This window comes from Cebidichthys violaceus, unplaced genomic scaffold (genome assembly GCF_023349555.1).
Source record: "Cebidichthys violaceus isolate CVI_PGR_0920_01 unplaced genomic scaffold, fCebVio1.0.p SCAF_12, whole genome shotgun sequence".
Classification (NCBI taxonomy): domain Eukaryota; kingdom Metazoa; phylum Chordata; class Actinopteri; order Perciformes; family Stichaeidae; genus Cebidichthys; species Cebidichthys violaceus.
This window is the reverse complement of record NW_027176285.1, coordinates 12,883,521-12,907,763: the sequence shown is the minus strand read 5'-3', so window position 1 is coordinate 12,907,763 and position 24,243 is coordinate 12,883,521. Positions and strand designations below refer to the sequence as shown.

Sequence of the window (24,243 nt, the reverse complement as noted above, 5' to 3'; positions counted from 1 at the left end):
CGGCAAAGGCCGCTGACCTAGAGTCAGTATTTGACAAGATGTGAGTGAGGTCGATTGGTCCAACTGGACTTCCTGGAGAAGTACCGCTGCATCATCTTTAAAAACAAACTCAGAACTTTCTTTTAACCGATTGTCATTGTTTTAATTGTCTCATTTAATAAGCTGTTGTGGTATGAATTCTAGTTACTTTTCAAAGTATTTTTCATGCCTCTCTTACTGTTTTGTCCTTGTTTTACTGTTCTTTAGTGCTGCACAAATAAATTCTCTCCAAGTCTCCAAACTTTAAGACCATTTGATGAGACGAGGAGTAAATCGCAGCAACACTGATGAAGAAAAAGTCTCTAATGACTCAAAAAGTGCTGTTTTTTTGGCGCTCACGTCAGCGTGGCATCGCCGTGACTCATGCGTTGGGTCGGAGTTGTCGCTCACCATAGTGTGGGATGATGGCCCAGGCCATGGCCGAGGCATAAATTCCTCCGATCATCCAGAACATGCACAGCCAGCTCAGATGCTCTCCTCTCTTCTCCCGAGCCAACACCTCCGCGAAGTAGGAGAATACGATCGGCACCGCTCCGCCGATCCTGCAAAAAAAAAAAAAGAGTTGACTGTAATGAGCTATGAATGCTTGTCATAATTACATTAGTGTGTGTGTGTGTGTGTGTGTGTGTGTGTGTGTGTGTGTGTGTGTGTGTGACTAATATTTATGGAGATGCAAAACAGATTCATGGCTACAAAAAATCATTTGTAACTTTGATGAAATCCGTGAACTCATTATCTGATGTGACAAAGTGTTGCACAGAATTATCACTCACTTTGATCATCAAGGAGAAACCGGATTTTAAACTTTTTTATAAAATCTCTTACTTCTAACTTTGAAAGTGACTTTGTCTCGGCCAGCAGGCGGCCATGTGTGAACAGATATCAGCAGAATGAAATTAAAACCACGTGACGGGAAAGATCCCTGAATGAGGACGCAGCGACAGTCTCCACCTTCAGCTCGACATTTGTTTGGAGGAAAATATTGTTTTTGTCAACTAAACAACGGAAATATAGAAAAGCACCGTAGAACAAGTATGTATCTTCACTTTCCCTCACACTTCAAGAGTCCAGGGTCCAGATGTGAGAATGTCTCCCTTTATGTTCAATGGCCCCGTGTCTTTAATGTGATTGTGTCCTTCTGTCCAACTGGTTTGTTGTTTCACAGCTTCAGAGTTTCAACAATACGGTGAGTGAATTGAACAAAAAGAGATCAATGAGGAGCTGAACCACAGCGAAAATCAAAAAGGATGTTTCAAAGTGTGCAGCAGACAGAGAGACGGATTCTGTTTTTCATTGTTTGTTTCCATTAAAGAGATCTTTCAGCATTATAAAACAATACACTGCTATATTCAGTGTGACACAGCTTCTTCGTTTTCTTTAATTAACTCTATTTAAAAAATATAGATTTCAACAACAAAGTTGCTGTAAACTTTATTTTTGTTTCATTTTTACAACTTTATTTAACAAGGACCGTTTGTAATAAACACAAACCTCAATAATGTTCAACCCCAGTCCCCATGCAGGTGAATAATAATACTGTATATCACATACAACAAGCATTATACAAATACTGTTCACTACACACATAAGAAAGAACCGGATGCAACCGGTAACAGCTGTGTGGTTTGATTAGTTTATAACGGTTCATAATATACAAAAATTCATGATTCTCCTTTAAACTCAATTTGATAGAAAATGAATAAAGATCTGAGGGACGTTTTGACATGCAACTGAAGAGAACTCCAATTTGTTTGTGCCTTTAATAGAAAATACCGACTGTGCAGATTTTGAGATCTCTAGTTGAAGTCTTTCTGAGTAATTCTGTATGAAGGCCACTGCGAAGCCGATCACGATTTGACAAATTGACAGTTTGATTCTCTTTTTTTTTTCTCTATTTGTCGCGGCAGCTTGATGGAAGCAAAGTTAATGAGGTGAGGAAAAATGTTAATGAGACAAGCAGAGTCTAGTCAAACACTTGATGCCGGATCGTATTCGGCTGTATAAAAAGATTTAAAAACTCAAAGTGTTACATATTCCCAAAAGTAAACGTACGATCATGAATCTCTTCAACCCCCGTCATGAGTATACACACACACACACACACGCATGCAGATCGAGATTTAAGTGATGAAATAAAAGCCAAAAGCTGCTCATTAAAAATGTAACGCAGAGCCATTAAGCTGTTTGCTTTGGACTCAGATAGAGTTTACTGGGTTTACTGGTAACTAAACACAAGTGAGCTGAGAGCACATCAGGAGATTCTGCTGCCAGAACACGAAGAACAGACCGGACCGGTGGGTTGTAATGGAGGCAGATATGCAACACATACACACTCAAATAAAAACAAACTGAAAACAAAATGTTTTTTTATCATTTCTTGAGTTTGACAGCTCTCTCGAACAGATGCAGTGTGTCTCACGTAAGAAGAACTCGCACAAACAGATTCCTTTTGAGGAGATTTAGGAGAACTTACCACCTTCACCGATACATCTTCGGTGTGACCACAGTATCCGAGTGGTTCAGACCGGTTCTATGAGTCACTTGGTCTGCTGTTATCACAGTCTTTCTCTTATAGATTGTATATTTTATTTCTTTTTGAGGCTGAAATACACACACAACGCTATGTTATAATGTTGACGTTATCCTGTTTGACTGATTATAGGATAATACATGTATAGATAAACTATATCACCATTTTTCTTTACTTCAGCTATAGATCCTCATACAAAGGTTCGTATGATATCTTACAAACAGTTTCTACTCATTTTTTTGTGTTCCACTCGATTTCCACCCGTTACATGCATACAGTCTTTTCAAAATAAACTTCCGTCTTCACAGGAAACAACTTAGCTAGGTTTAGGAAAAGATCGTGGTTTGGGTTAAAACAATTATGAAAGTAAGTAGTTTCCTGTGAAGACAGAGGTTTATTTTGAAAAGACCGTATGCATGTAACGAGCGGAAATTAACGCATGTTGCTTTTAGTAGTAAGTAACTTTTTGTAAAATATCAAGCCAAAATTGTCTGAGGAAACGTTGAAAATGAAGATAAGAATAGGAAAGTGTTTTTTTAACCAACCGCATGAAGGCCCTCAGGCTTTTCAGGGCCTGAAGCTCACCTGGAGCTTCAGATTACATTAGTTGTGATTAATATATTCTGAAGCTCACCATGAACCTACGTGAGCTCAAGTCATCACTGCTGGTCCAATTAAAAATGTAGTGGTACAAACACAATATATATACAGTGTGTGTGTGTGTGTGTATATATATATTCTGTGTATTGTCTTGCTCTGCAGCTTGACGTTTAATATGTAGTTGACCTTTATGAGTCATATATGACCAGCGAGGTCATTTATCAAAGCCGTGTTCAGCCGAGCGGATCACACCAGCTCTCAAACACACAGATGTTCATTTACTGTTTTCTGCAGATGTTTTGTTTTTTCGCTTTGTTTCGCCCTCCCATCCCTCCATCCCTCCACCCCTCCACCCACACACACACACACACACACACACACACACGCACACACACACTCAGGCCGTTAGAATAACCTCCTGTTGTGTGCTTTGACTTTGGAGGAAGGGAGACGGCAATATTCAAGAGATGAGAACTCACCCGAATCCGGACACCATGCGGCAGACGAGGAACATACTGTAGCCCTGGACGAAGGAGGACAGGAAGGCGAAGAAGCCGTTGACAGACAGGGATATCAGCAGGCACTGTTTACGTCCCACCCTGTCTGACAGGCCGCCCCAAAAGAAGGCGCCAAACATCATCCCCAGATACACGATGCTACCTGGAAGCAGAGAGAGAGAGTAAACGATCTCAACCATCGGGAGTCGAATGGTGCGTAGAAACAAGACTGATGAGAGCCGTGAGAGTGAATCAAAACAGTAGAGTTAAGAGAAGAGCAAAGTCGGGTGATAACTCTCTTTATCACAATTCAATTCTTTAGTATTTGGTAATTGTTTCAAAGCAGGTGCTGAGGATCAATTCAGAAGTGCCAGTTTCCTCCAAGCTTTAACATTTCTGCAGAATAAAGCTAACGTAGCGTAGCACAGGCCCCGTGATACAGTTGCACAGTATAGAAAGGCTACATGTCCATTAGACATTAATTAAAGACATTTGTAGAGTTAGATTGGTCTGACAACTGGCGGCACTGCCGGTATTCATGGTCTAGGATTGCATTAGTCTTGGACACACACACACGCGCGCACACACACACACACACACACACACACACACACAGCTAAACACCGGCTGAAGCGTTAAGTGGTGCTTTCCAAGTGCATCAGTGGAGTAACAGAGCTCAGACGGAAATTGTTTCTGTTGTTTCCCAGTTATCGACGGAACACTGAGGACCACATCAAAATGTACGTCTGTGGCAGAGCTGGGATCGATAAGTTGAGCTTGGAGCACAACAACACAGTAGATCAACCATGTCCTCTGAGTGGACGCAAGATGGAGTTTTGCTTTGCTTTACTGTAATCATGAGACTGGGTTAGCAGGGTCAGTGTCTGGTAGCAAGCATTGTTGATCCACATTGCATGATAAAACTACAGAGTGTAAAAGGGTTACGTTACACCTAATGTGCACAGGCAATAACGTGCTTCAACAGAAGCTTTATTCTACGTGGGACTTGTGTTTGCATTTCATTTATCTTATATTAGGGCCCTCTGAAATCTGTTTTTATTGTCTCCCAAATTCCATGTTTTACAATGTAGGCACGTTTCGCCATAAAAGTTCAATAATTGGTAAGAAAACCAGTGGGGCACGCTCACATGCACTAAAAGCACGCGCTGCATGGCAACAAAGCTAGGAGAAGCTCTGATAACAACACCTACAGATGGAGAGCGACTTCATTCTCTGCTCAGAGGATTACTCCTCTATATCTTTACAAAGACAATAGTTTGTTTGCTGCTATATTAATGGTCAGAATGTTAAATACAGCTCCTAAGGACATTCCGCCACGTTCACGTGAAATGATTACGAAAAAAACTCATGGTTGGGCCTACAAAACGTACGTAAACAACGTAGCATAAGAACAGAAAACACAACACAAACATCACTAATGTAACATCCAAATAAGTAATAACACTTTTGGTTTCACACGGGACACTGGACACTGGTCTCCTCAGTGAAAGTCCTGTGTTTGTCTGACCCATCCACATCCTGCCCAGCTCCGCCCACCGTAAGTAGTCTTCGTCACTGTTTATATATCACTTGCTCTTCCTCACTTGCTCCGAGCATTAATCTACGTCGAGAGCTCTGAGCAGAGCATATTCACTCGGCTGGGTTTACCTTGCAGAAAATGTTAGTGAAATGACTCAAGTGATAGAATGACTCGAGAAGTTGCCGTGTCTTTCAAAAGCCATTTAGTGGCACCAGGCTGAAACCTCTCTTTCGGTATAATGAAGATTTGACTCTCTGAAACGACTGGTGATTTAAAGTGACGGTGGAGGAAACAGCCGTTTGTTGCAGCTTTGCTTTTAAAGCGTTCGTCTCTGGCTGCTGATGCTTCTTTTACGCAGGAAGTCGGGGGTCGTTTCTCTTCCTGTCCCCCGTGCAGCATAAAGGAGGGGCTGGTGGAGAAGGGTGGGGGGGGGGGTTGTCAGGCCGGTAAATAATCCACTTTACTCTCTACGTGCTAATAAAAATGCTAATGCGTTTTGGAGGGGGGAGATGTTTGAAGAGGAAGCACCAGAAAGAACGCAGACGGAGGAAAAGGAAGACTTTTTTTTCTTCTTCTCCCCTCCGTGTTTGAGGCGATGGGACCGATACGCTGGAAGTAGAAGGTCTTATCAAGAAACGCAGACATGATGCTGAGAGCAAGTGATTCATTACAGGTGACAGCCACCGGATCTATCTATGCACAGCTGCTGCAGGGGAGGCTCTCCTTTTGGCAGCAGGATATAAAGAGCAGGCTCCACCATACAGCTGGTTTACATATATCAAAGTGAATATCAAAACGGCTGCATTCTGCACAAACCGGTGACGCCTTTTGATCGGTGTAAACAATGCATCAAGATGCTATCTGGTAGCACCGGCTCATTTGTTTTACGGCGCTCCTTTTCACTGGGTTTGTATGTGTAATAAAGGGGGAGGGTAGTGTGGGGGGGTTGATGAGGCATCTGAGACGCATTATGAATCTTTCTGAGATTGGATTTGTGATTTTTCCACAGGGTTCAAACTCAGGTCAGACCTTCAAACCAGCACTAGCCTCGTGACTTCTGTTGAAATGAGAGAGGGCCAGTAGGAAGCAGTGGAGCTGTGTTGAACTGTTTGGCCTCATGTAGCACATTTAACTAAATATCTTGTGTCCACCACCACAAAAACAGGCTTTTAAGGTGTAATCAACCTCAAAACAATTACATCTTTACCTAAAACGGTCCTCCCACCGTGTCTTCACATATTGTGCAGTGAATTCAATGACCGCGACGCTGTGTCCAGTTCGGTTGAAGGTACAGGGTGTGTGTGTGTGTGTGTGTGTGTGTGTGTGTGTGTGTGTGTGTGTGTGTGTTTTGATAGTGTGTTTATTGGATTAAATCTGAAAGTGGGAGAAACGAGAAAACAGCCCGGTTAGCCCGGTTCAGCAGACTTTCTGTCGCTGCCGTTACACAGGTCAACGCTCCACCGGCCCTGGACAAAGCTGGGACTCCCGGGCGCTGCTGTGGGTTTCTGCTGGCTGAATTGATTGGTTGGGAGTCCATCGCTCTCCTCCTGGTGGGGGTGGTCTCCTCGCCACAGGGGAGGACAAGACGAAGGTGCGAACCTTTAAATACTTGTAAAATCCATCCAGCAGAAATACTGTGGTTTGATGCCACGCCTTAACAACTCTCAGTAAAGTTGTACTGAGCTCACCTGAAATTAATCATTTTCTAAAGCAGAAGCTCCCAGCGGACGATGTTTCTGCTCGTTTTACCGGTACACTGTGCAGCTTTTCTGCATCCAGAGGGATCAGCTAACTCTTAAAAATGTCCAGCAGTCTCCATGCATGCTACACCCCCCCCCCCCCCCCCCCCCTCTCTATAGTAATTAACTCTTATGTTCAAGTGTAATTCTCTCCTGACGGATTTCTGTTCTGTTTTCTCTCCACGCCGCCGTGCAGCGTCCAGACACGGACGAGAGGAGACGGACAGACGTCTGCAGAATCAAGCGCTAATTTCCTCGGCGGGAAACTTTCAGAACATAATGTGAGAGCTGCAGGAGCTCAACAGATGAGGGGATTTCCCAGAGGACGCTGTGTGATTGGCAGGTGGGTTACAGCAGGGAATGAGAGCAGAGGAGGGGGGAGGAGGGGGGAGAGCAGACCCCCGGGAGCACAGCACATTCCTCGGGTATTAATTACATCGACACCTGCTGATTTGTTTTCTAAACGGGGGCGTTCACTGACAACACTCTTTTACTGTACGTGTTGACAACACGAGAACAAATTGTAGCGTTAAAAACATCTGTGAGACACTATAGCAGTAGCACACATGTGGACCACAAAGACCAGCCAGGCTGGATAGAATCCACTCTCATGGAGGAAAAAAGATTCATTGTCCAATCAGCAGGATGGGTTCAGCTGCAGAGTAAAGACTGGAGACACAATTTACTGTAGAGACGAACAGACGCAACTAATAGCTGGAGGAAATTTTTGTTTTGTGTTTTTATTTTAGTTTTAAATAAATTCGACAGCTGACAAAGACCAGAATTATTGAAACTTTTCAAGCGGGAGTGATTTTGTACATCGCACAAAACAAGTCCAAGTTGTTGCATTGGAGTTAGTTTCCTGCTGCGGTAGCATTTCCAACTAATGCCCCCTAATCATGGCATCGAAATACTGTTTATTTAATAATTCATCGTGTGCATTATGTTCAAACTGAGACATTTAAGATTTCACTTCGGAGATACGTGTTTTCTCTCAACAGTAAAGATTTTGATCACTTAGCACTGTGTGAGTCGACCACCAGATGGAACAATTTACTGATGATCATTTGGTCAATAAGTCTCCTAAATACTTTCCTTAAGAAGTTGTGATCACGAGCCTACAGAATGAATTCAGCCTCTTGTTCACGTAGAACTGCTCCATCGTTGACGCTGAACGACCTGTGCCTGGACAGTGAGCGGGTGAATAGATCCTGGTGCTTTGTTGTGAAGGAGAAAGAGAAGAGAAAAGGGACTGGAAGAGGAGGAAGCGAATGTTGTTGTCCCTGGATTTGTTAATTAGCTAATGTCAGGCTGCAGAAGAGCCTTTTTATTACAACATCAGCTGTCGATGGCGCTCGTGATTGCACTGGAGAAGCAACCGCAACACACGAAGCAGAAAAACAAACAAAGATTGCCATCGATTACCGAGCACTCGAGGTCTTCACTCTGGCACGTTTTTTGTTTTTTTTTAACCGAGCGTCCTCAAGATGCTAACTGTGGTGCAGGAGAACAGCAGCAGACGAAATAAAGCCTTATATGGTGGAAGGGAAAAGAGAGGGAGAGGGAGAGGGAGGGGAGGTGAGTGATAGGAGGTGTGTATAAAAAGCAGCCCTCCCTCTCTTTCTCGGCGGAGCTACGTGAGCCAGTCTACCGTGGCTAAACTGCAGCGAAGCACAATGCTGCAGAGATTAACTCCAGTTCCTATATCTTCAGATCACCTGCATTGGCTGTGAGACACACAGAGAGTGTAAGAGAGGGATTACAGCAGGAGGGTAACAGAGAGGACAGACGAGGGGAGGAGAGCAGAAGAAGAAAAAAAGACCTGGAACATCCCGTATCTGGATAACATCTCACCTCTTCTGTTGTATTAAAGGGAAAGCTATGTGGAGGGGAATGGGGCAGTATTTGGAGTAGATTATGGAGAGGAATACTAGAGATGATAATAAAGAAGGAAAACAAATCAAATCATGTCCAGTGGATATATTAATGTAAAAGCATCATATTGCAGCATTTACATCCTTTTTAAAAGAAAGGTAATTAAGTACATACTGTATATTCGAGTGCTGTACTGAAGTACAATTTTGATATATTCCCCTACATTAATTTGACACTACTAGTTACTTTTTACATATGTATATGTATGCTTGTATATGATATGATGCAGTACTATACTGCTAACCTACCCAGCAGAACACAGAGTTAAAGTTGCCTCAACATTGATGAACCACAATATTGCAATGGTCGTACACAAATTCATTAGTAATATGAACAAAATATGATGTTACTTCATAATAATATATCAGTTTTAAAACGAGTCAGTCTACATACCGAGTACTTATACTTCCGATACTTAAAGTACATTTTGCTGATAATACTTCTGTACCTTTACTTGAGAAACATTTTGAAGACTTGAAACTAGAGATTGAGACCATAAACTCATGTTTACAATGTTTACTGAGGGAATAAATCAAGAGAGAAGTAGAGTCATTTTAGACTAGACTTCTATAGAACCAGAGGAGTCGCCCCCTGATGGTCACTAGAGAGAATGCAGCTTTAAGACACCGGAGGTTGCTGCCTGGTCAATTTACATTTCCTCTTTGCAAAGGCTGTTAAAAATGCTTTAAAACAATTCATATAAATGTTCATGGTTGATGCATTTTAAAATATGCTCCAATTCCCCCAAAATATTTCAGATTAAAGGGGTCAGTAAGCTTCAAACTAAGTGTTTGTCGGACCCTCACAACAGCACATAACCCCCCCCCCCACACACACACAAACACTTCCCGGCTGTAGTCCTCACCTCAAACTGTTCCAGCTTCATGTGGATGGAAAACCCCGTCCTGCCTAATCAATATCTATTTCTGTATAAGTTGTTGATGTAACACAGAGAACATGATCCAGCCAAAATAAACCTCCACTACCAGTCTGCTGCTTTAGATACTCTGCTGCTGCAGCTGATTGTGTTCCCATGAATATTACACTGTACTTCCATTATTTGCAATCATTTAACGTGGATGAATTATGCAAAGCCCCTTAATGCTCAAACATTAGATCATGCTGTGTAATTTGAGCTAAATATTGTGCTGTAATCACATTTGACTCTGCTGGATGATCTCTGTATCATTCTCTTTATTTTATTATTTCTCTCGTGAGTCTTTGTTCCTGCCAGATGTTCCACTGAAGAGGCTCTAATTGATCACTAATAGACTCTCTGACCTTCACGGAGAAAAAAACACCAATCAGTTATATTATGTAACCAACGTTGAGCCGTCGGAGAGCGTCTGTGACCCTAATATTAGTGGTGTGTCCCGCACTGATCGGCCCTCGTTGGCGGCGGAGCCCCTCGATGAAAGAAATCCCTCTGATTGGCTGTTCAGCTTAAGCGAATCAGAGCATGAGTTTATGGTCTCAAAGCAGTGTATGCTTTAGGGCGGGGCTACAAGATGATTAACAGGTCGCTGGCGCTACCAGAGCCGTTTACGGCGTCTCTACGTCGCTCCTCCACAGTTCAAACGATGTGTGTTTATTGGCCCCATCCAGCTGCTCTGTGTGGACTTTTACAGTCTTTACACTTCCTTGTTCATGATTACGTGGAAAACATAAAAAACATTTTATGTTCAAGTGCAACTGTTTGGCCAAGACACAGGCGACATGGAGGCGACGCAACACTCAGCTAGTTCTTTGATGTTGGTTCGGTGTTTCTGAGTCTTAACCACATTCACAAGTGAGCACATACATACACACACACACACACACACACACACACATCCTTTACTTCTGCGGTGTGTGTGTGAGTGAGTTGGAAAAATGACTCATTCTTGCTATTCTCTCCCTCCTGTCTCCCACTGAGAGATGAGTCAGAATATGGGTGAAATCTGGGTGAATAATAAACTATCCTACTCCCAAAAAATGTAAATGGAAGGCATTCTCTTGTGGGTTATAAAACCACGCAGACATATAATGAAAAGAAAATAAAGGTGATTTATTTGAAATGGTAAATGACTAAAAGCATATATTTTTTAAAGCTTTTAGGTTTTAAGCGTTGGGTTCACAGGTAAGACATTTATTTTAGAATCATTATTATTATTATTATTACTATTATTCCCTAAAAGCATCTTATTTTATTTTCTTATCTTGTATGCTTTCATAGATGTAATATCTTCTTATATAATATGTTTTATTATATGATCTTTGACTCTTTCTTTTGCTTTTTATTTTAAAGCACGGTGTAATATCATCTTATCTAATATGTGTAGTTGTGTACGATCTTTGCCTTTTCATTTTAAAGCACATTGAGTATGAAGTGTGCTCGATAAATAAACTTGACTAACGCTTTAATGTTACACTAAACATAGACACACATACAGTATATTAAGAAACACGCCCGGCAGCTATTTTTGATATTGGAGAGACAAATAATGAAGCTAAATCGCACACACAGACACATCAGTGGCACACAAACACACAACCTTCCCTTTTAGTGTGGGAGAGATCCATCGACACCTCCCACTCAAGTATCCAAATACCTGGTGCCATGACAACCCTCTGGTGAGCTCCTAAAGCAACGACACTACAGTTGCATGTGTCTCCATGCGCAGCGCTGCGTGTCAGAAACAACACGCATTGTCAGCAGGTTGCTGATTTCTCAAATTTCATAAACACAAACAGATGCCCCTGAAAACCTGATTCAAAATCTTATTTCTTAAATATACATGACTTAATACGCAACAATCAAAAAGGCTTGAATCAGCATCATCAGGACTTTGATTGGCACGGCGGTCAACACACGCAAACAGCCCAACAGCTGTCTTCTAGGGAAGACGATGTCGGCCATCTTTACTCTGTGTTTGTGCCAATTAGCAAATGTAAGCATGCTAACGTGCTAAACTTAACCAAAGAACACGGTAAACCAATTAAACCAATTAAAAAAAACACAAAGAAAAATCTCTCATGTGAAATAAACAACAGTGTTCTTGGACCCCATCGCTCATATTAAGAAGCTGATTGAGAAAACAGGTGTTTTAAAGAGTATCAACACCACGATGGAAAGAAGTGGTTCTCTACTATCTCTGGTTGATACGGGAGCTTTTGTAACCACGCCCAACAGTGATGTCAGGGTGCACTGGGGTCCACGTCTACATCACTGCAGCAAAAGCAGGATTTTCAAGGTGGGACTCGTGTCTGTGTACAAATACAAACAACTCAGGAAAGTGTCTGACTGTAAATGCAAATGCTCACCAAGCCATCCGGCACCAGAGTTGGGGACACACATGTCCGTCTCGGCGCTGGGCAGGACGAAGCCCACCACGAACACCTCCACGCCGTCCGACATGAGCGCCAGCCCGAGGACGAAGAACAGCTGCCACTGGAATCTCCCGTGGCCGCACTCCTGCATGATCAGCTCGTACTGCTGGGCGAGCTCCTCCTCGTCCGACTGTCTCTCATTTTCCAGCTCCTTGCGGCTCTTCAGGCTGTCGGAAACCGGCTGGCCCAGCGCCACCTGGCCGTCCCGCGGCTTCCCGTCGTTGTGGGCCGGCACGCCCTGGTACTCCCCCTCGTAGATCTCGTCTTCGTCGTCGTGGCCCTCCGTGGCGTCGCTCGAGGCCCCGTCCTCGTCGTCGTTGGCTGCGTTGTCGCCGTAGTGGCCGTCTTGCTGACCGTACGTGTTGCGGTTGTTCTCTTCTTCGTCCTCGTTCTGGAAGCGGTTGTAGCTGCGATGAGTCGAGTATTCGTCTGAGGCGCGGTCGACGGCTTTGCTTAAATTTTTGGCAGCGTGCCTCTTTGCTTCTTTAGCGATGTCCTTGGCCCCTTTAGCCAAGGCAGTCCTGTTGTTATGTGTTTCATCCATCTTGGAACGAGGAAATTTGGCACTAAAAGTCTTTTAGTTCAAATCTATTGAGATTTATTCCACCGGTTGCCTCAAAGGTATGGTGCCTTTTTCTTTCTTTCTTTCTTTCTGGTCTTCTAGTATCAGACTCAAAGCAGTTTATTAGTGCTGAAAAGTCAGTCAGCTGCCAGATCAGTAATAATTAAGCAATGATGTCTAATTCCATTGGATAGGAGTAGCCAGACAGCGCTGAAGTGACGACAGTTGATCTGAATTTGGAGAAGATCCTCCACCCTGTCAGAGCTCAGCACTAGAGACCACCATCCTGAGGAGACAGAAAGAGAAAAGCAAGTTTAGCTTGATTAACAGCTGTCACAAATACTCGCCTGTAGTATTACTTGACACACTGAAAAGAACTTCAAAAGAGCATTTCAACACCGAGGCAGCCAGATGCTTTACGAAAGAGGGTTCAAACAAAAGAGAAAGATTCATTGAAAACAAACTGGAAATAGTCTTTCAGTATTTTCTTTTAGATTGAAATGTGTCTATATTACAGACACCAATAATTATGATGCAATGCAATTCATAAGCGTCACAAGCTACAGCCTCCAAAAAGAGATGAATAAGCACATCTTTGACCTAATTGCCAAAGTAAAAAAAACCTAATATGATGAGATTCACAAGGGTTAGATTTAAAGCAGGGATCTTATATCTGCATGTGTGCAGCTGGTTGTAATAAACTGTATGCTGTGTTGCCTTTTTAGAAGAAGAGGTGCAGTTGTGTGTAGAACTGAACTAAGTTGATATCATTTATAGGCCACATGTATTCACTTGTATCACACATTCAGAAATGTGTCTGTTGTAACCATGTTTTCCTTCGGAGCCTTTTTCATTTCTGGATCATGTTTCTGTGCTGGGACGACACGTCAGCCCGCGTGACAGACTCCCCTTTAGGGCTCTCTCTGCTGTGACACCGGCATGGCCTCTCAGAAGACCTGTCAACACGTCAGGTCCGAGCCGTCCGTCTGCCACGCTGCTGGGCAGCTGCAGGAGAAACGTCAGCGAGCTTTGGGTCCTCACAATACTCTCCAAAGCCCTTTAGCAACACTTTAGTTATTGACAGCTCTATTACAGAGTACGGCCAGAACTAGAGCACACAAATACAACATGCTAAAGACACGTGGAGAAGGATCTCCACGGCCATTTGACTGGAAATTCTACAATACTGGCAAATGTATTTTAGCTAATGTAAAATCCTTTGATTGATGCAAATGAACAAAAGTAGATAAAACGTTGTAACAGCAATGTTCAACAGTGTGACTTCTCTCTAGTCGATCGCTTCACAGCAGTTTCAGGAGTCGTATCCTACCACTTATTGATAAACCAAATTGTTTATTAATTATTCAAAATGATAAAAGTAATATTTTTGAATCAGGGCTTTCAGTTTGGGGCTCTAGTTTTGTCTCTAGCGTGAGTTTGAGATGTGTCACTTTCTGCTCGGAGTGTCTTTTCAAAATAAACGTTCACAGAAAACGTGCAGTTACCGCTCGTCACAGGCAAACAATTTACTTACAAAATAGCATTTCTAAACACTTACTTTTAATTTCACTTACACAGCAAAAGTACTTGGTTAGATTTAAGCAATACAAGTACTTGGTTAGGTTTAGGAAAAGATACCGGTTTGGGTTGAAATAAGTAATTTTGTTGCGAAACAAATCAACGATGACTTGGTTTTACACAGAACAAGAACAGCCATCTCCTGGGTGAAAGTCCTGTGTTTGTTTGATAGAAATACACAAATAATACATATAAATGTAAGTATTGCATCAGTTTCAGGGGGTGTCCATTATTAAAAGACTTGGATTGGAACCTGGGCCACAAAAACTTGATGCAAATGATGCATTATTGCATCGCTGTTTAATGCATCTATCTGACAGCAGTCAGTGGCATCTGCTGATCAAAACCACTAACACAAATATCAGACAACCAGAAACAGAAATGATATCAGTGAAGTGATTCAAATACAGACGACTCAGCTCAGTGGTTTCTGGTTTCAGTTAGCCGGTATTCTGCATGATCTGCTATTCACGCTACTGTAGTTGTATCTGCGGTCCGTGGAATGGAAAGCACACACTGAGGTGTTGAGACCGGGTAGAGTCTCCAGATAGACCGTGGCAGGTTGATGCATGGTGTTTCTGCTCACCTTTGCTCTGCGGGATGAGATAAAACATCAGCAGAGATCTGTCATTTGCACGAAAGCGTCGGGGCTCCGCAGCGACGTAAAGCTGCCCGAGAGATTTTGGTGCAATGCAGCAATGAAATGAAGTAGGAAATGTGTTCTAACTAACTTTGTGCACGGCCAGATGATGAGACACTGACTCCCCCCCCGGCCATGGAAGTGTCTAAAAAAATCTCACCACCCTGTGGCTTCAGGAGAGTAAATAAAAAAGGCCGGCTGCCGGCGGGGTTCACGCTGCATCATTTCCCACTTCAGTTTGGTTGAAGCATGAAGGCGAGAGGGAGTCTTTTAACGAGTGTTTTTAAGTCTGTATTTGAGTGAAATGAGTGCTGATTCAGCGGTCAGAAGTTTATTTCTTACTTGGCTTCCTCACCAAGTGTACTGATGCAGGCAGTCAGTGATTAATATATGAAACTGTTCTCACCGGAAAAAGAACAAAAGGCTATTTGTTGCATTGACTTAAAATGTTTTCTTGCAGAGCGTTAGATGATTAGCTTAGCTTAGCATAAAGACTGGACATAGGGGGGAACAAGCTAGCCTGGTTCTCTCCAAGTTATTAAATGTAACTATTTATTGACGAATAATAATCCGTCAGTTCACTCAGCGCTTTTTTGCATGGCTACCGTACAGTGTTAGTAAACATATATTTGAACTGTTGGAGAGAGCTAAGCTGGTTTACCCTAAATCATCCCCTGCTTTATGGTCTGTTTGACTCTAAATGGACCATAATGTACTAAATGAAGATCATGCTGTATTGAAGAAGACTTGAAACTAGAGATTGAGACCATAAACTCATGTTTACAATGTTTACTGAGGGAATAAATCAAGAGAGAAGTAGAGTCATTTTCTCATAGACTTCTATACAACCAGAGGAGTCGCCCCCTGATGGACACTAGAGAGAATGCAGCTTTAAGACACTTCAGCATTGTCATTTATGGAAAAGAAACGTCTTTAAAAAGACGCAACACGACCGAAAGACACAACAAAGCTGGTTACCCTAAAGCCAGAACATTAAAGGAATATGCATGTTCTGAGCACAGTCCTCTTTCCAAACCTCCCTGAACTCATTTCCAGTGCTTTGACGTCTGGAGACTAAAGGTCAAACTCTGTGATAAACCTCATGATATGCTCTGAGAGTTTCTGCACCGCATGGCCGAGAAGAAAATAGCCAATCAACTCGCTGCACTGCAACACTGAGAGAACTTTTTATAATAGAGGGAAAACGAATAATGGTGCATAACAGGCAGCCAGGTCTGTGCATAATCCCTAGTCTCACCTCCTCCATGCTCGTTTCCTCTCTATGACTGTCAATGTCTCCTCACTTCTTCCTCCTCTCTCTCTCTCTCTCTCTCTCTCTCTCTCTCTCTCTCTCTCTCTCTCTCTCTCTCTCATCCTCTCATCTCTCTCATCCGAGTGCGACAGGAATTTCAAAGTCAGCGTCTTGATGGCAACGAAGAAAAAAAATGAACGATGTGCCTCTTCTGTTGACATTTCATTATTCATGATAAGCTAACCGCTCTCCTCCTTATGCAAATGGTCATTAATGCTGACATTTAGAAGTCTTTCCATTCCCTTTGAGCCACAGAGATCAGTCTAAATGTCCAGTCCCTCTTTGAAGCAACCTATAGCCAACACATTCTGCTGATGTAAGAGATATGGTTACACAAGAAGCTGCCACATTTCAACCCACAACCTTGGCCTGCCCCCCCCCCCCCCCCCCGCTCCTCCCCATAAACAGGCAAGCTAATATCATTCATGGCCGCTTTTATTTCCTTTTTTTGATGGCGACTCCCCTCGCCTTCTGCTGTGATGCTGTGATTGGGGTTATTATAACGGCACCCTTATGATGTGATTTTTGCAATCAGCGAAAAAGTCCTGCGAGCTCTGAATCAGCAGTCCACGGAGGGAGAGGAGAAATCATTTCCTCGCAGTCGTGCTGTCATGGCCCGCTGACGCCATCCAGCCACGTTCATTAATCACTCAAAACGCACACACACAAAACACACACACACACACACACACACACACACGTATACAGTAGATGCACGCTTGCACTGTGCACGATGAATTGGAGATCGTGTTTTCTGCAGGACATTTCAACAAACTTTCTCTGAACATATTACGTGAGTTACACACAGAGAGAGATCCTGTATCTGCATGCGACGCACTGATCGACAGTATGTAAGTGTAAGTGGTGTGTGTGTGTGTGTGTGTGTGTGCGGAGCCCTACAGGCGTTCTGCAGTGCCCACTGATGGCTGCGGTGGGCAGTCGCTAAATGCACATCGTGAGAATAAAAGTACACGCCAAGCTCAGCAGATGCTGCACGAGTGAGGTTTAAGTTTGGACAGAAATAACGCAGGACTTCCTACAGCTTAATATGCAATGTGAGTTCTGTCCTAAATGACCAGCTTTAGTCCTGTGAACACCTGACTTAAGTATCTTTGAAAGAACGGGAATGGTGTTTGTATAAGTACAACCTCTCTTTCTTTGATTTTTACACATTTCCCTTAATTTAGCAACATTCAAGGTCTTTATAAGCTCTAAAATGTACATAATGTACTCTCCCAATTTATTATGTGGGTAAGGTACAACAACAACAACTGTATTAACCCGCCTACTGGCAAAAGGGAAGTTTATCAGCCATTTTAGCAGGTTTTCCAACACATATGAGCTCATTTTGGGGGAGAGGGTTTTAGATACCATGCCATGTTGAAATAGGGTTGAATAGAGTAAGTAAAATGGAGTTTTAATATAATGCAAATGTTGCTTTTTATCCGCAAAAGCCCCTTCGTATAGATCTACCAGCCGAAACAACCCTCTTATCTGTGACGCATGTGTCTGCAGCCAGTGTAAGTCAATGGCAAATCAGGGCAGTGGATGTAAAACACAGCAGGTACAGTGTTTGTCGTTATGTTAATTCAAAAACTTCACACAAAAATCTGGATTTCAACGTTAAGCTTCACTGTGGGCAAACAAGTTTTCATCCCAAGTCGACTGCAGATTCATGTGGGCTCACAAGCTTTAAAGAACTAAAGAAAATAAGTGAAAGAAATAACCTTTTCCACACAATGTGAACTAATCAGTGAAGAGCAGAAGGGGTCTGTCAAAACACAGACTGACTGCAGGTCTGCAGGCTTTGGAATCAAACTCTGATTTAATTAATACCTAAAAATGAACTTTTCAGGAAACATCTTGTTCTGCTTTCCAAAACAAAGGGGGGGGGGGCAGACTGATGAAGAAGCACTATAAAAGCACGCAGCCTCAAGAGGCTGTTGAAGCAGCAGCAATGAAGCATTAAAGTGATGAACACACACACACAGACAGACACACACACACACACACACACACACTGTGTTATACAGCAGCATCATGGCTCGGAGCTCAGACATCCACTGAGCACCGACACATGAATTCATAAATTCACAAATGCACTGCTGCAAAGGGAACTGTCAAACGACGCAACGCTTCATTTGGGTTCTCCTCCTGATGTTCACACACACGCACACACACGCACGCACACACACACACGCACACACACACACACACACACACACACAGCTGCCTGATTGCTCGTATATAATGATGACTGTGAGCGTTTACAGGCTGCTGGTGTTTGGCCAGCTGCTTTGGGGGTCCCTGTGTGGATGCCCAAACCGTGATTGTACGTGTGTGTGTGTGTGTGTGTGTGTGTGTGTGTGTGTGTGTGTGTGTGTGTGTCTTTGCGTGTCTTTGTGTGTGTGTGTGTGTGTGTGTGTGTGTGTGTGTGTGTGTGTGTGTGTGTGTGTGTGAATTTTGAATTTCTTTCAATCATTTCTTTAATCTTCATTTTACTGGAAAAAAAATACACCTGCAGTTTTTTTCCCCCCCTCAGAATTAAAGGAATAGTTTAACATTTTGGGAAAAACACTTATTTTCCTCTCTTGCAGATAGAAGATCATTCTCATGTCTGTGGTGATTATGAAGCGACAGTCAGCAGCCGGTTAGCTTAGCTTAGCATAAAGACAACAAACAACAAAGTCATAGGTCTGTCTGTCCGTCTATTGAGAAGCAAACTTTCATCTTAAAGGGACAGTGTGTAGCATTTCAAATATGATATTCATAACTATGTGTTCAACAGTGTATGATCATCTGAAACGAACAATTGTTGTGTTTTTGTTACAATGAGCCCTTGTTTCCACAGTAGCCCTGAAGGGACAAACCAAATACTGGCTGCAGAGAAAACCTTTCACATTTTTATCTTACGTGAAGGCCACCGTAGTCCTTCGACACGCTTGTAAAACCGTGGTAATATGAGTCGCAGAGTAAAAAAAAGTGTTGCTCCTAAAGTAGTGTCATTATGGTAAAGATGGCCTCTGCGCATTACCACCGTTTTGCCACGTCACCAGTGTCTAGGAACGGGAGGAGTGAGCGGAGGGGAATTCAGTTGGTTGCAATCTGCAAACTCACCACTAGATGACGCCACATCCTACACACTGTCACTTTAAATTGTTGGGGAAACACGCTCAACTGCGTTTCCATTAAGAATCACATGTTCTGTGCTGTCATCGTCTGTAAACATCTATTTTGGGGGGTTTAGATTTCACGTTTGAATGGCTTTACGATGATCGCCTCTCTTCTCTTTCCAGGCTACCGATTGGCTGACGGGAAGGCCCTGGCCCTCATCAGGACATGTGGTGCACACCCATGCAAGCCAAAGCTCCTCTTTTGTGTTTAGATGACACCGAGATAACAACCAATTATGAATGTTTGAACAGGCCGAAGAGATGGCTGCATTGTCATCTGCTGAGCTAAAGCAAACACTGAGGTCTACATGAAGGCCCAAGGCAAACATTCATCTACTGACAAAAGGAGCCTTCAGAGAAGTGGCCCTGCAGCAAACACCTGGATATAGTTCAACATCTTTCATCCAATCACACTTCCTGTTCGGTCTGGTGGGAGGGACAGCTTTATGCAAAACTCATCCGTCACTTTTTCCTCCTCTTTGTTCCACTCGCAGGGTGCATGCACTGCTGCAGGCGACACAGCGGCTCCACCGGCTGAGCACCAGCCCACAGACCACGCACGTTACTGGAAGGAGCATCAATCACCGCGCAGGCTGTTTGACGCAAGTCGCGTCCAATAATTAGATTTCGGTCTGTCCTGCTGCCTGGAAATCAATCCTCTTTCCTGTGCGGCGGCGGCACGTGCACAGTTATAGACGACTGCACCCCCCCCCCCCCCCACACACACACACACACACACACACTGCATCGAGCCTTTTTGCCTCCACCTGAGTAATGGATGGATCTGCTCTCCGTCTTTGCGCAGCTCGCTCTGCAGATTCATACTCTGCCTGCATGCGCGCGCTCCGCGGACGGGAAAGCTCCGGGGGTTGCCTCCACCGCGCGTGTGTGTGTGCCAACTCATCTTTCCACGATCACTGAGCACGTCAGGATGGTGGCACCCCCAACACCATCCTCACGACACAGCGCACACACATCTGGCATCTGGAGAGGAAAGTCACTAATTTGCTTGTTAAATTGTGGTTTTTTATTTTTTTTTGATATTATTATTATTATTTATTTGTTGCTGAATTTCATGAAAAAACTTTGCTGTATTAAAAAATAAAGATTTGCTAAAAAAAATGTTGGGTGATCTTTTTATAATGCTTATAACTCTTAGAAAGTTCCCCAACTTTTCAGTCATCCACGCGCGCAGGGACTTTATTCATAATTGTCTTGCCCAACAGGAATAAAAAAGAGCATTTTATTCACCAGGTGCATCCGACATCTTCTCTTTGCATATTAAATGATCCCCCCCAAAAAGGCGGATAAAGATGCTTGCTATGTTCCACTGTGCAGCGGAGAGCGGAGGGAGATGAAGTTACAGTTTGGCACATTTAACAGAAGAAATCAAAATACTCACAGCCTGCAGAGGACCAGACGCATCGTATCCGAGCGCGACGAGTCTACACGGCGACAGGGATGGAAAGCATCGCGCCGAGATCTCTCGTTTCTTGTCTCCTGCGATGCAGCGGTTTCTCTGCTGCAGTCCGAGGGAAGACGAGAGAGGCTGAGAGGCTGAGGGGGAGGTGGGAGTGTGGTGGTGGGGGGGGGGAGCAGGGAGGGGGGAGGAGAGGAGGGAACAGGCAGACTGAAATCAATAGTGCTGTATCCTATAAACGGACAATAGTGAATATTTTCCATGTCATGCAGCAGGGTAGTGTCGGAGGCTCAGTGATGCAGGGTGTTTGGCAGCATCACAGAACAAAGAGAAGGAGTGAGGAGGGAAGAAGTTTACTGAGGGATGACGGACTGTTGCTGGAGCACTACACGCTGCCAAAAGTCCAGTTTAATGAAATATGATAGTCTGCTATCAATTTCATTTAATAATAACACCACAGATTTCAGGAGTTAGTTGGATTTTATTTCGGGCCTTTTACACAACAGACATTTTAATTTGACACATAACTTGTCATAGTAGGAAAGGCTCAGGTGCTACTCATAACATTAAAGGCTCTGTTACATTCAGGTGTCACAGTTTAATTTGAACTCTATTATTTACACCTGTGACATGTTAAAATGTCTTCCATGTCTTATATCATATCATATTCAACACCTTCAGAATACGACTAAAAGCGTTTCATTACAAAATGGATTATAAATCTTGCCTGCAGCTGTTCACATCCTTTATGTCTATCTTTTTAAATAGCTCTGGTAGAAAAAAATAACGCTAAAGATGTCTCTGTTCTATTCAAGTGTGCCAGTCAGCCAAACATGCACGATACCAGGAACCCGAAATCAAAGCAGCTAGTCCATTTAATAATTTACACCTGGCAGGTTTCTCTGTAACACCTTTGGAAACTGAGGGAAATTCAAGATGCAGTTACTACCCGTTGCCACAGTGGTCGCTGTTCAGAAAAAACATAGAGTCACTTTAAAGTATTTAGACATCAAGCTCTATCCACATGTCTTTGTTAGTGATGCTGCGTAGTTGCCCATATGTGTTTAAAGCTCTTTTAGAGGCTACCGAGAGAGATTAAACTGATAAACTGCCTCAAGTGATCTCACTTGAGTCGGTTAAGGCCTCTGTAGCTGCTCATCTCTGCTGCAGGCAGGCGGCAACCTCCGCTTCTGACGGGTGAAGCCGATGCCGAAGTGTCTTAAAGCTGCATTCTCTCTAGTGTCCATCAGGGGGCGACTCCTCTGGTTGCATAGAAGTCTATGAGAAAATGACTCTACTTCTCTCTTGATTTATTCCCTCAGTAAACATTGTAAACATGAGTTTATGGTCTCAATCTCTAGTTCCAAGTCTTCTTCAATACAGCATGATGTTCATTTAGTAAATTATGGTCCATTTAGAGTCAAACAGACCATAAAGCAGGGTATGCTTTAGGGGCGGGGCTACCTTGTGATTGACAGGTCTCTACCAGAGACGTATATGGCGCCTCTACGACACTCCTCCTCAGTCCAAATGTGGTCACTTCCTGTTCACTGGTTGCAAAAAGCCAAGATGGCGACGGACAAATCGCCGAACTCGAGGCTTCAAAACATCAGTCGTCAAACCAATGAGAGACGTCACGACGACTACTTCTACTTCTTATATGCAGTTTGTGGCTGCAGGCGAGCAGTTCAAGGCTACAGTCGCCGCTACTAGCATGACACACCTAAATTCACGACCGAACTACTGGCTGTTGAGTTGCATCGTGGGTAATGTAGGCACAAGGTTTTGACAATGAGGAAGAATGAAAAAGACGATTTAAGTTTCTGCTGCATCGATTTTGATCTTTCTTTTTTTAACATATAGCCAATCTGAGCTCATGATGACACCTATGCACAGTATGTATGAAACGTAAGTGTATATGTGTGTGTTTCTTTGCTCTGTCTTTGTATCTGCTCCTTCTGAAGGAAGCCAGTCGGTGCCAAACTTTGAGGCTAAAAGTGTTCAATGCGGACGTCTGGGCAGAGAGAGTAAGCAATCCCCCAAAAAACCCATCCCATTCTGCATGGCTGCAGAAGGGCCATTATGAACCCCGGTGAATGAGCACTCCTCTCCTCCGCTCTCAGAAATAACCATTACAGGAGAAATCTCAAGGAGCGAGGAAGGAAGCCTGCGAGGACGTCCCTCTCACTCAGTCAAATAAAAAACGCAGACACATTTGCATTTCTATCGTGCAGCTGTTGTTTAATTTGAGGGTTGAAATGAATAAAACCAAACACGCACACACACATTATTCATATCAGGACATGCCTGCACACACACACGCACACACACACACACACACATATGCACATAACTCCTGCATTAATATTAACATAACATGAGCTCTGTTCTGGGCATGCAAACTCAATACACTTTCAAATGATCATCTCTCTTTGTCTTTTATTTTCTCTTTTTTTCATAAAGCATCATTCAAAGCCTTTGATCAATAAAGAATATGCTCCTATGAGTAAACAGGAACAAGGTCCCAACAAGATGTGCGTTGACCAAGTAGAAGCCGTTCGGACAATCCAAAGAATGAAGATATTGGATGCAAACTCTTCCCATCTCGTGAAAGTCAAACGTGCTACACAATCATCAATCTGCAATATTGTGCAACGTAAAAGGACGCACTACTAATGTTGGCATTGGACGTAAATCACACGGTACAGGGGCTCATATTACAAAAGCAATTTGTGGTATACACACATCTCAAAACGGCGGCGGCGTCATGTTGATTGTTTGATGATTGTTTGCAGATAAATTAAGGAGTCCTACAGGGCTCTCACATGCTTCTAAATAAATCCCAATCATGACTTATTTCATTTGTGAAACATGACAAAATGAACACAACAAGAAATGTAGTTTCAAATCACAGATTGCATTTTAGTGTAACGAGCCCAGGATCTCCCAATATGGATTCAATATGGACGCTATTGCTACAGATGAAGACACCATCAAGTTGCGTGATGGAAACTTTTGGACCCAACGTCTTTGGGTGCAGTGCAGCTTTCATGCTGCACTGGCAACAGGAAATGAGCCACACAGCGCTGGGAGACCACAGAGCTGCCGACCGATCTCCAACGGGTCTCCTAGCGGTTAGGGAGTGAGGCGGAGGGACCGCGGGGTGCACCAGCTGGCTCATTTGTGGCCTGATGAACAGTAAATGTATCACATTCAGTGGCAGCAAATGCGCAAATAGGCTAGTAGTTCACCAGTCACCAAAACAGGAAAAGCAAAACGTTTTTTAAATGACATGCTTCCTGTGATTGG

General features: G+C 43.3%; 1 protein-coding gene across 1 annotated transcript in view; it reads right to left on the bottom strand.

Annotated features, from left to right (window-relative positions):
* Nucleotides 1-21,079, bottom strand: part of LOC137869237 (synaptic vesicle glycoprotein 2C-like) — a 37,700-nt gene extending 16,621 nt beyond the window's left edge. The window contains exons 1-4 of the mRNA XM_068706497.1: nucleotides 20,917-21,079; nucleotides 12,184-13,097; nucleotides 3,649-3,829; nucleotides 430-581 (exon numbers count right to left, since the gene is read on the bottom strand). Of these exons, the coding sequence (XP_068562598.1) occupies nucleotides 430-581; nucleotides 3,649-3,829; nucleotides 12,184-12,793 (943 nt within the window). The 5' untranslated portion in view covers nucleotides 12,794-13,097; nucleotides 20,917-21,079. The remainder of the gene's footprint in view (nucleotides 1-429; nucleotides 582-3,648; nucleotides 3,830-12,183; nucleotides 13,098-20,916) is intronic.
* Nucleotides 21,080-24,243: the final 3,164 nt, after the last annotated feature.